At 47.1% G+C, this 13,236-nt stretch overlaps 1 protein-coding gene across 9 annotated transcripts in view; it reads left to right on the top strand.

Annotated features, from left to right (window-relative positions):
* The window catches only part of Trerf1 (transcriptional regulating factor 1), a 218,948-nt gene that overhangs the window by 167,862 nt on the left and 37,850 nt on the right, over positions 1-13,236 (top strand). For 5 of the 9 annotated variants that reach the window (XM_087897942.1, XM_087897941.1, XM_087897938.1 and 2 more), the window contains exons 5-7: positions 8,119-9,798; positions 11,079-11,125; positions 12,341-12,494. In XM_087897942.1, coding sequence (XP_087754068.1) covers positions 8,368-9,798; positions 11,079-11,125; positions 12,341-12,494 — 1,632 coding nt within the window. In that variant the 5' untranslated portion in view covers positions 8,119-8,367. The remainder of the gene's footprint in view (positions 1-8,118; positions 9,799-11,078; positions 11,126-12,340; positions 12,495-13,236) is intronic. The other 4 variants (XM_087897944.1, XM_087897943.1, XM_087897939.1 and 1 more) reach the window with 1 other exon arrangement.

The following is a 13,236-nucleotide window of genomic DNA, read 5'->3' as shown; positions in this document are numbered from 1 at the left end:
AGAAACGAGTAAGGAAGGAAGAGATGAGTGTGGACCTGAGGCGGGCTGTGCGGAGCCTGGCAACCTTGGTAAGTTTTTGTTATAATTTAAAAACGGCTGGAGAGAGAGAGAGACCTTCATGAGACAGGTCTCACGTGGAGGGTTTATTGGGGGAAGGGATTGGATAGGGGAAGAGAGAGGCTCAAAGGTCTGCCTGCCTCTTTGGGGGAGCTGGGAAAGAGAGAGGAGAACAGATGAAGCTCTCTTTTTAAAAGGGGCTTTGGTGCATGTGCACAGACTACATAGTGACCGTAGGACCCTGGACTGGCCAAGTATCTGCCTGAATGCTGACAGCGTGTGCACACAGGGGATGCTCTTGGTGGCTACAGCTAAGGACTCTGGGAGCAGGCTAGTGGGATGCCTGAAATACTATCAATCACATGCACATAGGGAGTGGTTATTGTTGGTGACGTGTTCTGCTAGGTCACCTAGGGCAGGCCAGCATAATGCCTGAATGCTAACAATGCCTGTTTAGATTGTGGGATGAGGTGATGGATCAGTTACTGCCAGAGACCTGCCTCAGCAGGAGGTTCAGGTTCTGAAGAGGATGGGGGACAGGCAGGAACTGAGGGAGAATCAGGATGGCTGCCAGCTGTATTTAACTGAAGAGACTACACTTTTTTAAAAAAAAAATTTAATTTTGGTTTTTCGAGACAGGCTTTCTCTGTAGCTCTGGATCCTGTCCCGGAACTTGCTCTGTAGACCAGGCTGGCCTTGATCATAGAGATCTGCCTGCCTCTGCCTCCCAAGTACCAGAATTAAAGGCGTGCAACACCACCACTGAACTGAGAGACTACACATTCTATACTCTATAGTTGTACATGGGATTAAATGGGAGACAAGGGATGGGTGAGCTAGGGTGTGGGTTGAAATGGGGTGAGGAAGCTGGCCCTGACCTTGACAATAGACACCAGTCATATGATAATAGAGGACCATAAATTCCTCCCGAGGGAATGAATGGAGACTCTTATTAATCCAAATGCCTGACCTTGGAGTAGGACTTCTGGGGAGCAGACTCTTACACTACAGTCCCATACTTAGTCTTACTGTATGGGCCTGTTCCTCTCACTCCTAAAAGGGAAGGACCTGATGTCTAACTCTTTTTCCCATTATACTGGACCATTCTGATTTCTCTGTATTATTTAACTGAACTCTTGCCTTTAATGGCCTCAGGCTCCGGATCTGAATTGTAGGCATTTTATCCTTGGCATCAGGTGTGCCTAGTAAATCTCTAACATTCCTGTTTTTAGTGTAATTGAAAAGTTTTTGCATTCCACTAAACCTCTCCACCAATGCAATAATCCTAATCAGGCCGAATCAAACCGAATTAGAAAAAACCCAGGTTTAGTGGCTGCCAGCACTCCCCAGGTGGCCTTCAGTCCCCTAGCAGGAGACCAGAAACCATGTGTTTATTCTCTGGTGGGGGTGGAGGAGTTTAAATACCCTGTGGGAGTGGTCTTGAGCATCTCTGGGGAGGGGTCACTGTTTGGTGGCTTTCTTGGGGGTGGAGTCTGAACCGAGGTAACTCCCAGGGGAGGGCGCTTGGAATGGAACTTTCCACCCAAACATTCTAGACTTTTTGGGATGTCAGGAGCTGAGGTGAAAAACATTCCAGACTCTTTGGGTATAGGGGTGCCAGGGGTGGGGTGAAGCCTTATCTTCCTCCTCCGATGGGGGCACAAGGCTCTGAGGGCAGGACATTACAGGAATGGTTCTACTGTGTCTCTTCTCCATGCTTGCACTTACATGGGTTTGAGTGTTCGACAGAATGCAGCTAGGTCAGTGTACACACCAGACCCTGACCAGATCTGGACCCCTTGATAAAATGTAGATTAAACTGTTTGAGGGTGTATCCCAGTTTAATCCTGCTGCTGTGATCAAATTCCCTGATGATGAGCAAGTCACAGGAGATGGAGAGATGGCTCAGCTCATCACACTGGCTGCCCTTCCAGAGGAGCTGGGCTCAATTCTCAGCACCCACGAGGCTGCTCTCAATTGTATTGGTTTAAGTAAAAGGCTGCAGGTCCCCAAGTGGTGGCAGTGGGCAGCGGGCCACAGGCCATGAGACCACAGCAAGCCACGAAGTCAGCCAGGTCCCAGGCAGGAAGCCACAGGGTGGGTGAGAGACCGAGATGGATAGGCACACCATGCAGAGTGAAGTTGGATATTTATTTAGTGAGTTGTGGAAGGGAAGAAAGAAGGAGGAAGAACAGAGAGAGGGGAGGAGTGGGGAGAAAGGAGAGATAGAAAGGAAGGGACTCAGGCTGGAAGCTGAAGATTAATTTGCTTCAGCAGACACGAGAGGGGCGTGACTTGTCTCTTAAAGGGATAGGACAAACCATTACATCAACCATCTGTAACTCTAATCCCATGGAATCCAATGCTCTCTTCTGGCCTCCACAGGCACCACACATATGGTGCCCAAACATACATGCAGGGAAAACACTCATGCATAAAATAAAAATAAAGGGAAAAATTGCTTAAGCAACTTCTGAAGAACAGTGTTTATTTTAGTTCACAATTCCAGATTACAGGCCATCACTGTGGAGAAATCGCAGCGGTGGCAGCTTGAGACAGCTGGTCACATGACATCCAGTCAAGAGCATATGTGCTTATGTGTTCTGGCATGGTTGTGCTTCTCTTGATTTCTCCATGTTTATGCAGTTCAGGAGCCCCTGCCTAAGGAATGGTGCTGCCCACAGACAGCCCAGTGTAGACAATCCCTCACGGACCCTCTCTTCCCAGGTAACTCTCGATTGTGCCAAGTTGACCATTGAGAACGAACCACCGCAGTGAGTCTGGGCAAAGCCCTGGTTGTCAGCGCCTAGCCAACACCCCAGGGATGTAGGCCATCTTTTGAGCAGTGAGGGATCTGCCTTCCGAAACATGCTGCCCCATTTCCAGTGCATCCACTTGTGGTGGGAGGCCGCTCGCATGTTCTGGGCCTCTCAGACCCAAAATAATCACACAGAAACTATATTATTTGCGATACTGTTTGGCCAATAGCTTAAGCGCATTTCTGGCTTACTCTTATATTTTAAATTAACCCATTTCTATTAATTTGTACATCACCATGAGGTTGTGGCCTACCGGCAAAGTTTTGGCAGGCTTCAGCACAGCATCTGTCACCCAGCAGAGGCTACATGACTTCCCCTGACTCCGCCTACTCTCTTCTCCTCTGTTGGCTTGTAACTCCCGCCTTGCCCTATTCTGCTAAGCCACTGGCGAAAACAGATTTAGTCACTCACCAATAAAAGCAACACATAGACAGAGGAACTTTTACACCATTTCCCCTTTTTGTGTTGTTTAAATAAAAAGGAAGGTTTTAACTTTAACATAGTAAAATTACATATAACAAAACAGTTATCAAGCAAGAATTATAGTTACAATGTTTACATCTCTTTTATCATAACTAAGGAAAACTATAATTATAACTATCTATTCTTCAACTCCATCAAAGACTCCAGAAGGATATACTATTACCTAAGTAAACAGGAAGTGCATTGTTAGCAACTTCCAAAACTCTAGAATTGGCAGAGACATCTCGCTGCCTGGACAGTCACCCAATGTTCTTCTGTATCATTGGAGCGTCCATATTTAGTCTATAGGCCCATAGTATCTGGCATACTTTCCCATGAAGCAGGAAATTTCAAAAACAGTTACACTTACATTGGCAGTTTGTCAGTCACTTTCTTCTGTGTCCTGCAGAATGTCTGGCAGTTTCTTTCATGTAGCAAGAACCCTGAAGAACTGTCTCACCTTTAGGCAAGTTCAGCAGTCATTTTTCTGTGGATGTACAGTTCATATAGCATAACATCAAACAGTTCAGACAATAGCGGTTTCTTGTCCAAATAGCTAACAAACTCCATAAGGAGCCTCTTCAATGCCCATCTTCCTCTTGAAGTAATTGCTGCTGCCAGGCACAGATGTGTCTCATTGTCACGAAAAGTCCTAAGTGCTTAAACATTGTAAATGCCATATTTTATAGTCTTTGAAAGGTTGGAAGACTGCCTATCCATCTGAAATACAGCTCTGTGCATCTAGAAAACTTAACTAACATGACTACAAGCTTGACGATTATAGATGACTATCTATTAACCTGTATTTTAAATTATACATTATATTTTTAAATGAGCTGCACAAACACAATACCTTAAGACCAAAAATATACATATAACAAAATTGATCTAAAATTTGTATCAATAGACCAAGATTCAAACCAGTGCAAAGTATTCATATCTAAAGCATATCCCCCTTCAAATGTAAACAAACATTTATAAACAATATTTGGGAATTTGGGCATAGTTCTCTCTAAACTGCTTCCTGCTTTTTGTTGGGTGAAGTAATTTTTGGGGGTGTTCAGGGCAACCTTTCGGGGGGTCTGGGTTCATCAAACCAGATTATTCGGAAGAAATCCATAGGTTCTTATCTTCTGTGGAAATAAAAGAAGAACCTCTTTTTCAAAGCAACAAATCTTTAGACCCAAATTTTAAAGTCAAGATATCTTTAAAATATATATATATATTGATTTAGCTTAGCAGTCCATACAATGAAATATCTGTCTGTACTTAGCTCCTTAACTAACATGACTACAAGCTTGACGATTATAGATGACTATCTATTAACCTGTATTTTAAATCATACATTATGTTTTTAAATGAGCTGCACAAACACAATATCTTAATCAAAATCAAAAATATACATCTAATAAAATATACATTTCTAGATGTACAGAGCTATATTTCAGATGGATAGGCATTCTTCAAAAAATTCATAGAAAACACAATAATATACATAATCCTGCTAATCCACTGGCCGAAACAGATTTATTCATAATCAATAAAAGCAACACAGACGGACTTTCCACACCATCTATTGAGGATCCTTTAGTGGCTGGCTGCCCTCACTTTCCATACCACAAATTCAGGGTCAGCTTCAGAGGTTTCTCCTGAAAAATCCTCCTAAGTTAAGTTTGTAAAACTCCTTTTTCTTAGTTTTTTTTTTAGATAGGACCTCATGTAGCCCAGAGTGGCCTTCAATGCCTCCTAATTCCCCGGGCTCCCCTGCCTCTGAGCACTGGGGTGACAGGCATGGGCCACCACAGCCAGCTTAGTGTTTTGTAGAGCTCCTTCCCCGCTTGCTCATGCTCAGTGTGTGTCCACAGTTTGATCATGTTTGCAGATGTGATTTCCAGCGTGGTGTAAATATTGATGTTTTCAACTGCAGCCATGACATCACTTTTAAGTTTATCCCATGGAATCTAAACATCCCAGCAATCCAATACCCACCCATTACTCATTTAAAAATACACATACACACACTGTATCCTCCGCTTTTTCTTGAAATTTTATTTGTATTTTACTTCCTCGGGAATTTATGTGTGATGTATCTTTAGGTTTAAAGCTCTCTCACTTGTGTCCTCATCCTATTCATCTGTAACACTGAGCTGACATTTTTCATTTCCTGAATTGTGAAGCTACAAGTTTCTTATGGTCTGAGTTATAATTATAAAGTTTAATAGTGCACAGTTGATCAGACCACACAAATGTATAATGGATGAATAAGTGATAAACAGTAAAAGTAAAATTATGTTGAAAATGCACCTCAGGACAGAGGTCCTGAATGCCTTCTGAAATAATCTCTTCGCTGTGCTGGAATGCAGCTCAGTTAGTAGTTTGCTCCTGTGCATCAGGCCCAGGGTTTGATCCCCAACACTGTCTAAGGCAGGGGTCCGCACCCTAAAACCCAGCACTCAGGAGGTGGAGTCAAGAGGATCAGAAACCAAAGGTCACCCTCAGCTACAAGGCCAGCTTAAGGCCAGCCTGGGCTACATAAAGCAGTGGAGAGGCGGCTCAGTGGTTAGAGCTCTTCCTGCTCTTCCAGAAATTAGATCAGTTCCCAGCACCCCTGCTGGGTTCACACCCCCACCCCCACCCTTCAGCTCCAGGGGATCCGATACCTTCTGGCTCACCCACATTCATGTGTGCATAAACACATGCTTACATAAATAATAATTGCCAGGAGGCAGTGGTGCAAACCTTTAATCCCAGCATCAGGAGGCAGAGATGGGTAAATCTCTGTGAGTTCAAGGCCAGCCTGGTCTACAGAGCGAGTTCCAGGACAGGTTCCAAAGCTACAGAAAAAAACCTGTCTCGAAAAACCAAAATATTAATAATAATTATTATTATTATTTTAAAATCTAAGGAGATTATTTATTGCTAGTGTGAGACCAGGACCAGCATTTTCCATCTATCCAGTCATAAACACAGGAAGTCATTGTTCATACTTGATAGGAGGGACATGGGGTTTTATCTTAAAAACAAAGCAATCAAGGGAAACCTCAGTGCTGGAGAGATGGGCTCAACAGTTAAAAGCACTTGCTGCCCTTCCATGGGGCTCAGGTGTAGTTCCTGGCACCCACATCAGGTGACTCATTCTCTGTCTCTATGCCTCTCTCTCTCTTCTCCCCTGCCCTCCTCTCCCCCTCCCCCTCCTTCCACCACCACCCCATCTCCAGGGACCCAATGCTCTCTGGCCTCAGCAAGCACTATCTATACACATATGATACACATAAATGCACACAGTCACACACACATATGTATAAATTTAAGAATGAGGGAATAAGTCTAAAAAACAACTCATTGCCATTCAGTGTGGTATCAGAAACCCTGCCCCCTCCCCCATACCGTCCTGTCTCCCGCCCCCCCTCCTTGTGCATGTGGCCCACTGAGCTGTATCCCCAGGCCGTTCTGTTAAGGACCTAGGTTGTTAAGGTACCGGGTTGCTCAGTTCTTTGGTCTGCTTCTGAATTCTATACCAAAAAATCACACTGTGACCTATTGCCCAAAATTTGTATTTAATTATTTATCCTAGAACTTGCTTTTAAATCTTATTTATTATTGTGTGGATGTGTTTGGGAATGGGTGTGCATGCTGTGATAGGGGTGTTGGAGTCAGAAAACTTCCTTTGGGATTTTTTTTTTAAGATTTTTATGTGTGTGTGTACATGTGTGCAAGTGCTCTAGGAGGCCAGAAAAGGCATCAGATTCCCCTGGAGGTGGAGTTACAGGAGGCTCTAAACTTCCTGCCTCGGGTGCTGGCAACTGAACTCAGTTCCTGTGCAAGAACGGGGAATGCTCTTTACCCACTGAACCGTCTCTCCAGCCTCACAGAACTTAATACGAAAAGAACTAGAGACGAGAAAGAAGGCCCCTGAGATGCCTTAGCAGGTCCAGGAGCTTGCGGCAAAGCCTGATGACCCAAGTTCGATCCCCAGAACCCACATGTGGGAGGAGAGAGCCGACTTCCATATGCGCTGTGGCACAGGAGCGCTTGAATGCTCACGTGTGCAAGCTCCCACCCGCGCACACACACACACAATGAATAAAAAATAAGTAAATGATGAATTCCGTTGACATCTGCGGGAGTGGGTGAAGTTTTACGTTTTCGGAAAGCAGGAAGGCAGATGGGAAAGAGCCAATTCTAGAGGAGCACCTCACGGGAGTCTAAGAACTGCTCCCCTTAGAGTCTGGGGTGCAGGGCCTGCAAAGCCCTCATGCTCAGAGATTTCCAGCCGTTTGAAAAATGACTGGAGAACTGGAATTGAAGGCTTGGAAGGCGGCTCACTTGCTGCGCAAACGTGAGGACCTGAGTTAAAATCTCCAGCACCCATAGGAAGAGCTAGGTGTGGCTATCTGGCTGTACCTCCATACTGGGTGTGGCATAGGGAGGGGGATCACTGGGGCTTCTGGCCACTAGTCTAGCACCTGGTTCAATGAGAGAGCTTGGAATAAATAAAGTGGGAGGTGATGGAGCTGGACATGTGGTATCCTCCTCTGATCCGCACATGAGAGAGTACACACAACACACACCATGGTACTCCTGTGGAGATCAGAGTACAGTTGGCAGGAGTCGGCTCTCTCCTTCCTCGGTCATCGGGCTTAGCAGCAGGTGCCTTGACCTGCTGACCCAGTGCACCAGCCCTCCCTGCACTCACCTTTCTAAGTAATCACTATATATATAGTGGTTTGTCAGGAAACATGCATGGAAATAATTCTGACCTTTGCATCTTGTCTTCCAGGTGTGAACGGCATTTCCCCACCACGGTGGTGTCTGGTCCATACCTCAGCCCGGGGGAGGATGTAGACACCTCGGCTCTGCAGATGAGTGGTTCAAACCGGCACGAACCCCTGCCTCCAGCCACCCTCACAGACATGTCAGCCGTGGAGTAGGCTGGACACTTTCTCTCATCTTCTCAGGGTTTCAGGATTTTTTTTTTTATTTTCTTCATTTCCTTTTTTTTTTTCCCTGTGGCTGAACATTCATAATCATGGGGGACCAGCAGTTGTACAAGACCAACCATGTGGCCCACAGTAGTGAGAACCTCTTCTACCAACAGCCACCTCTTGGTGTCCACAGCGGGCTGAACCACAGCTATGGGAGTACAATCTCGGGGGCCGGAATGGATGCCCCGCAGGCCTCGCCCATCTCGCCTCACTTCCCTCAAGATACTCGAGATAGTTTGGGCTTGCCGATTGGCTCCAAAAACCTTGGCCAAATGGATACCTCCAGGCAGGGAGGATGGGGAAGCCATGCAGGGCCTGGAAACCACGTCCAGCTTCGTAGCAACTTGGCCAACTCAAACATGATGTGGGGGTCGCCGGCCCAGGTAGAGCCCACTGATGGCTACCAATACACTTATTCCCAGGCCAGCGAGATCCGGACCCAGAAACTCACCAGTGGTGTTTTACACAAGCTGGACTCTTTCACCCAGGTGTTTGCCAACCAAAACCTGCGAATTCAGGTCAACAATATGGCCCAGGTGCTGCACACTCAGTCAGCAGTAATGGATGGAGCCTCTGACAGCGCTCTTCGTCAGCTGCTCTCTCAGAAGCCCGTGGAGCCCTCAGCATCAGCTATAGCGTCTCGCTACCAGCAGGTGCCCCAGCAGCCTCATCCTGGTTTCACAGGTGGACTGCCCAAACCAGCCCTTCCGGTCGGGCAGCACGCTCCCCAAGGGCACCTGTATTATGACTACCAGCAGCCCCTGGCCCAGATGTCAATGCAAGGAGGACAGCCACTGCAAGCCCCTCAGGTGCTGTCCAGCCATATGCAACCAATGCAGCAGCACCAGTATTACCCACAGCCGCCGTCTCAGCAGCAGCAAGCCGGACTGCAGCGGATCTCGATGCAAGAAATGCAGCAGCAACCACAGCAGCAGATTCGCCCCTCACAGCCTCAGCAGCAGCAGCAGCAGCTCCAACTGCAGCAGCGGCAGGGTTCACTGCAGATACCTCAGTATTATCAGCCCCAACCCATGATGCAACACTTGCAAGAGCAGCAACAGCCCCCGATGCACCTGCAGCCCCCTTCCTATCACAGGGACCCTCATCAGTATACCCCGGAGCAGGCACATGCTGTCCAGCTGATCCAGCTGGGCTCCATGCCCCAGTATTACTATCAGGAGCCTCAGCAGCCCTATAGCCACCCCCTTTATCAGCAGAGCCACCTGTCACAGCACCAGCAGCGTGAAGACAGTCAGTTGAAGACATACTCTAGCGATAGGCAGACTCCGGCTATGCTGAGCTCCCACGGGGACATGGGGCCCCCAGATACAGGGGTGGTAGACCCAGCAAGCTCAGAAATGACCCGAGTCAGCAGTACCCTTCCTCACCAACCGCTCCTGTCCCCCAGTGGAATCCACCTCAACAACGTGGGGCCCCAGCATCAGCAGCCATCTCCCAGTGCGATGTGGCCCCAGGTACCTCAGAGTCAAGCTCTCTCCCCATATCTGCGTGGGCAACAGGCTCTGCCAGGCATGAGTCTCAGCAGTGCCCAGTTCTCTCTCCAGCCTTCATCCTTTCTGCTCTTTATGTGTTTCACAAATGTTGACCGACATATGCCAGGCACTATCTGTGCCAAGTATTTGGAATGCAGAATCAGTATGGATTCAGTCCATGGCCCTGGGGATTTGTCATCTCATTAAGGAGATGACCAGAATACTGTCGTTCGTCCTAAATGGTTGATGTAATGATCCAGACCTAGAGTCAGTTCAGTCATGGGCTACAGGGTAGAACTTGGCTTCATGTGCTTAGAATCCCAGGCAGAGACCAGAGGATCCCTGGGGCTCACTGACCAGCTCACCTAGCTGACGTACAGAGTCCAAGCCAGTAAGAAACCCTGTCTCAGAAATAACAAGCTGGGCTGTCACGATGGCTCAGTGGATAAAGGCACTTGCTGCCATACCTGAGAACCTGAGGTCCACCCCTCAAGATCCACATAGAGGAAGGAGAGTACTGACCCTCACATTTGTGTTTCGACTGCCACATGCATGCTGTGACACACATAGTCACACATGATACGTAAATAAATGTGATAAAATTAGCCATGTGAACAGTACCTGGAGAACAGCCAAAGCTGACCTCTACCCTCCGCTCATGTGCCCACATGTGCATACATAATCATACATAACCACATGCACCTGAACACATACAAACACACATACACAGTGTCTAGATCAGAGACAAGGGGATCACATAGTGGGAACTTCTCACCGACATTGGATCCCTATCCTTGGGGTATTCCCCAAGACTCAGATCGTTCTCTGATCCCTCCACAAACACTGTGCACATGTGTACTTCCCCTTCACACACATTCACGCGCGCCCGCGCCTGCACACACTGTACATGCACTCGTATACACGAAGGTATCCGGTCTCCTGGACTGATGCTGTGCCACCCCTTTCCTCTCTGTCCCCGTTAGTGCAGTGCGGCGTAGCTGCAGACAGAACAAGGAGGGTAGAGGGGGTTGTGTCCCAGCAGGTTTGGGGCTGGCCTCCGCAGCGAGTGTGGAGCAGTGTCATTTAGGGAGTAGGGGAAATAAATCAAATGCAGAACAAAAGCAGGGTCATTGTGAGCAGAGAATGTTCTAGAAGGGTAGATTCTGGTGTTCAGACCTCTTGAGATTCCTCCCTTTAGAAATAACGTTTGTGTTTTCTCTTTTCTCATTTTTCTTTCGGTGTCCTGTTTGTCTCAAAATTAGATGCACCTACCTGATGGGAGAGCACAGCCAGGGTCCCCGGAATCAAGGTATGCTCAGAGCTGCGGGATGTTTGTGGGACTGTAGGTTTCCTGGGTTGTTTAAATGACTCATTTCTAAATTCAAGGCCGATGTTTCTAAGAAAGTATAGGAACAGCAGCAGCAGCTGTGTGTGAGTAATTAGCTGTGTGCTTAACCCTGTGTTATGTAAAGTAAAATACCAGTAAGGCAGACAGTGCTGTCTGTCTGTCAATTGTGAGTCCTCAGTTACTGCTGCTCTCCTTTTAGAAAGCTGGGCTCAGAGCTGAAGGAACACCTGAGCAGGGAGCAGCGACGGTTCAGCTCCCAAGTCTGCGCTCCGTTCTTTATCCACTCAGCCACTGAGGACTTAGCGAGCGCCTCCTGTGTACCAGGGTTAGCCCTGGGCTTTGGGCCTGTGGCAGTGAATAGTACAGACTCACTTCTTCTCTTGTGGCCATGGTGGCTGAGCATTGAAAGCTGAGGAAAAGGAAGCCCCAGTGCCTGAAGGCCTGGAGAGATGGAGGTGGTGTCCTGTATGACATGATTTTAAGAAAATCCTTTCTGCTGGGGAGACGGATTAGCAGTAAAGAGCACTTGCTGGTCTTGCAGCAGTCTGGACTTGGGGTCCCGGCACCCACACAAGGTGGCTCACAGCTGCCTGTAACTTCAGTTCTAGGGAATCTGGTGCCCTCTTCTGGTCGCCCCAGGTACCGGGCACACATACACAATGCACACATATACAAGCAATTGAAGCACTCACCGTGTGTGTGTGTGTGTGTGTGTGTGTGTGTGTGTATAATTTAGAATTATATATATGTATATATCTAATTTTTTAAAGGAAGTCCCTCCCAGACCAGTGAGATGGCTCTGCAGGTCGAGGTGTTTACTGCTAAGCCTGATATCCTGAATTTGAACCCTGGGACCTATATAATAAAAGGAAAGAACTGACTCTAAGTTGTCCTCTGACCTCCACACACTCACCATGACATACATACACACGTGTGCACGTACACACGTGTATAAATAAATAAATCTAATTTAAAAATTTTACTTTTTTAAAGAAATAACACTCTTGCTTCCCCTGAACCTCAGCCTTTTCCATCTGTACATTCAACTTGGTTCTCTAGAGGATATTAAGGCCATGGACCGAGGAAGATTAGATAAATAAAATGGGTGCATTGTAGGTGTGAGGCCTTGTGATAAATTCCTGTTTCCCCTCCTTTCCGTGTGACCCAACCCTTCAGCAGTGGCCAAACCAAAGGAGCGTTTGGGGAACAATTTGATGCCAAGAACAAGCTGACTTGCTCCATCTGCCTGAAGGAGTTCAAAAGCCTGCCTGCCCTGAACGGCCACATGCGGTCCCACGGGGGAATGAGGGCCTCCCCCAGCCTCAAACAGGTCAGCAAGAGCCTGCCCCGTCCTTTGCAGGTCATGTGCTGCTTGCTTTGCTTTGCCGCTGTCAGCGTGAGATGGGGATGTGTGACTTTTGTGGGCGCCAGGGGAGTCGTCCTCCCTGAGAGTCAGCTAGACGACACAGCCCCCACTTCCCTGGCTTTATAGACAAGTGTCAAAAGAAAGGTTCCTAAAGAGAATCTCTTTTCCTAGAGAAGGGTGCAAAAGGAACTATGTAAATGAAAACTACATAAATATGTAAATGCAGTGCATATAAATATGTAAATGTGAAGAATACTACTTGAAGCACTCAAGACCATAACCAGGTGGCTTCTGAGATCAGTGATCAGTGGCTAAGGAAAAGCATGTAACTCTCGAGCTCTTGGCCAGAAGTTTCTGTTTATCCATGCAGTGGTTGACTATAGGTGGGGTCCAGTGACCCTGTGATGCCCTCAGTATAGGAAATCATCTCTGGGTCAGGTCAGAACACACAGGATTTTTTGAAAATTCCTTGAATATTGATTTTATGATATTCACTCTCCCATCCCTATTTCCTGGCTAGATAAAAGAGTTTGTCTTCACCTTTTAAAGTACGTTGCCAGCAATAGCCAGGCAGGAAGTATAGACAGGGCAACCAAACTAAGAGAATTCTGGGAAGAGGAAAGGTGGAGTGTCAATTCCAGTCAGATGCAGAGGAAGCAAGATGAGAATGACTGAGAAAAGGTACCAAGCCATGTGCCTAAACATA

The sequence above is a fragment of the Myodes glareolus genome, chromosome 18, assembly GCF_982192425.1.
Source record: "Myodes glareolus chromosome 18, mMyoGla1.1, whole genome shotgun sequence".
NCBI classification, from domain to species: domain Eukaryota; kingdom Metazoa; phylum Chordata; class Mammalia; order Rodentia; family Cricetidae; genus Myodes; species Myodes glareolus.
This window is presented reverse-complemented; position numbering and strand designations above follow the sequence as displayed.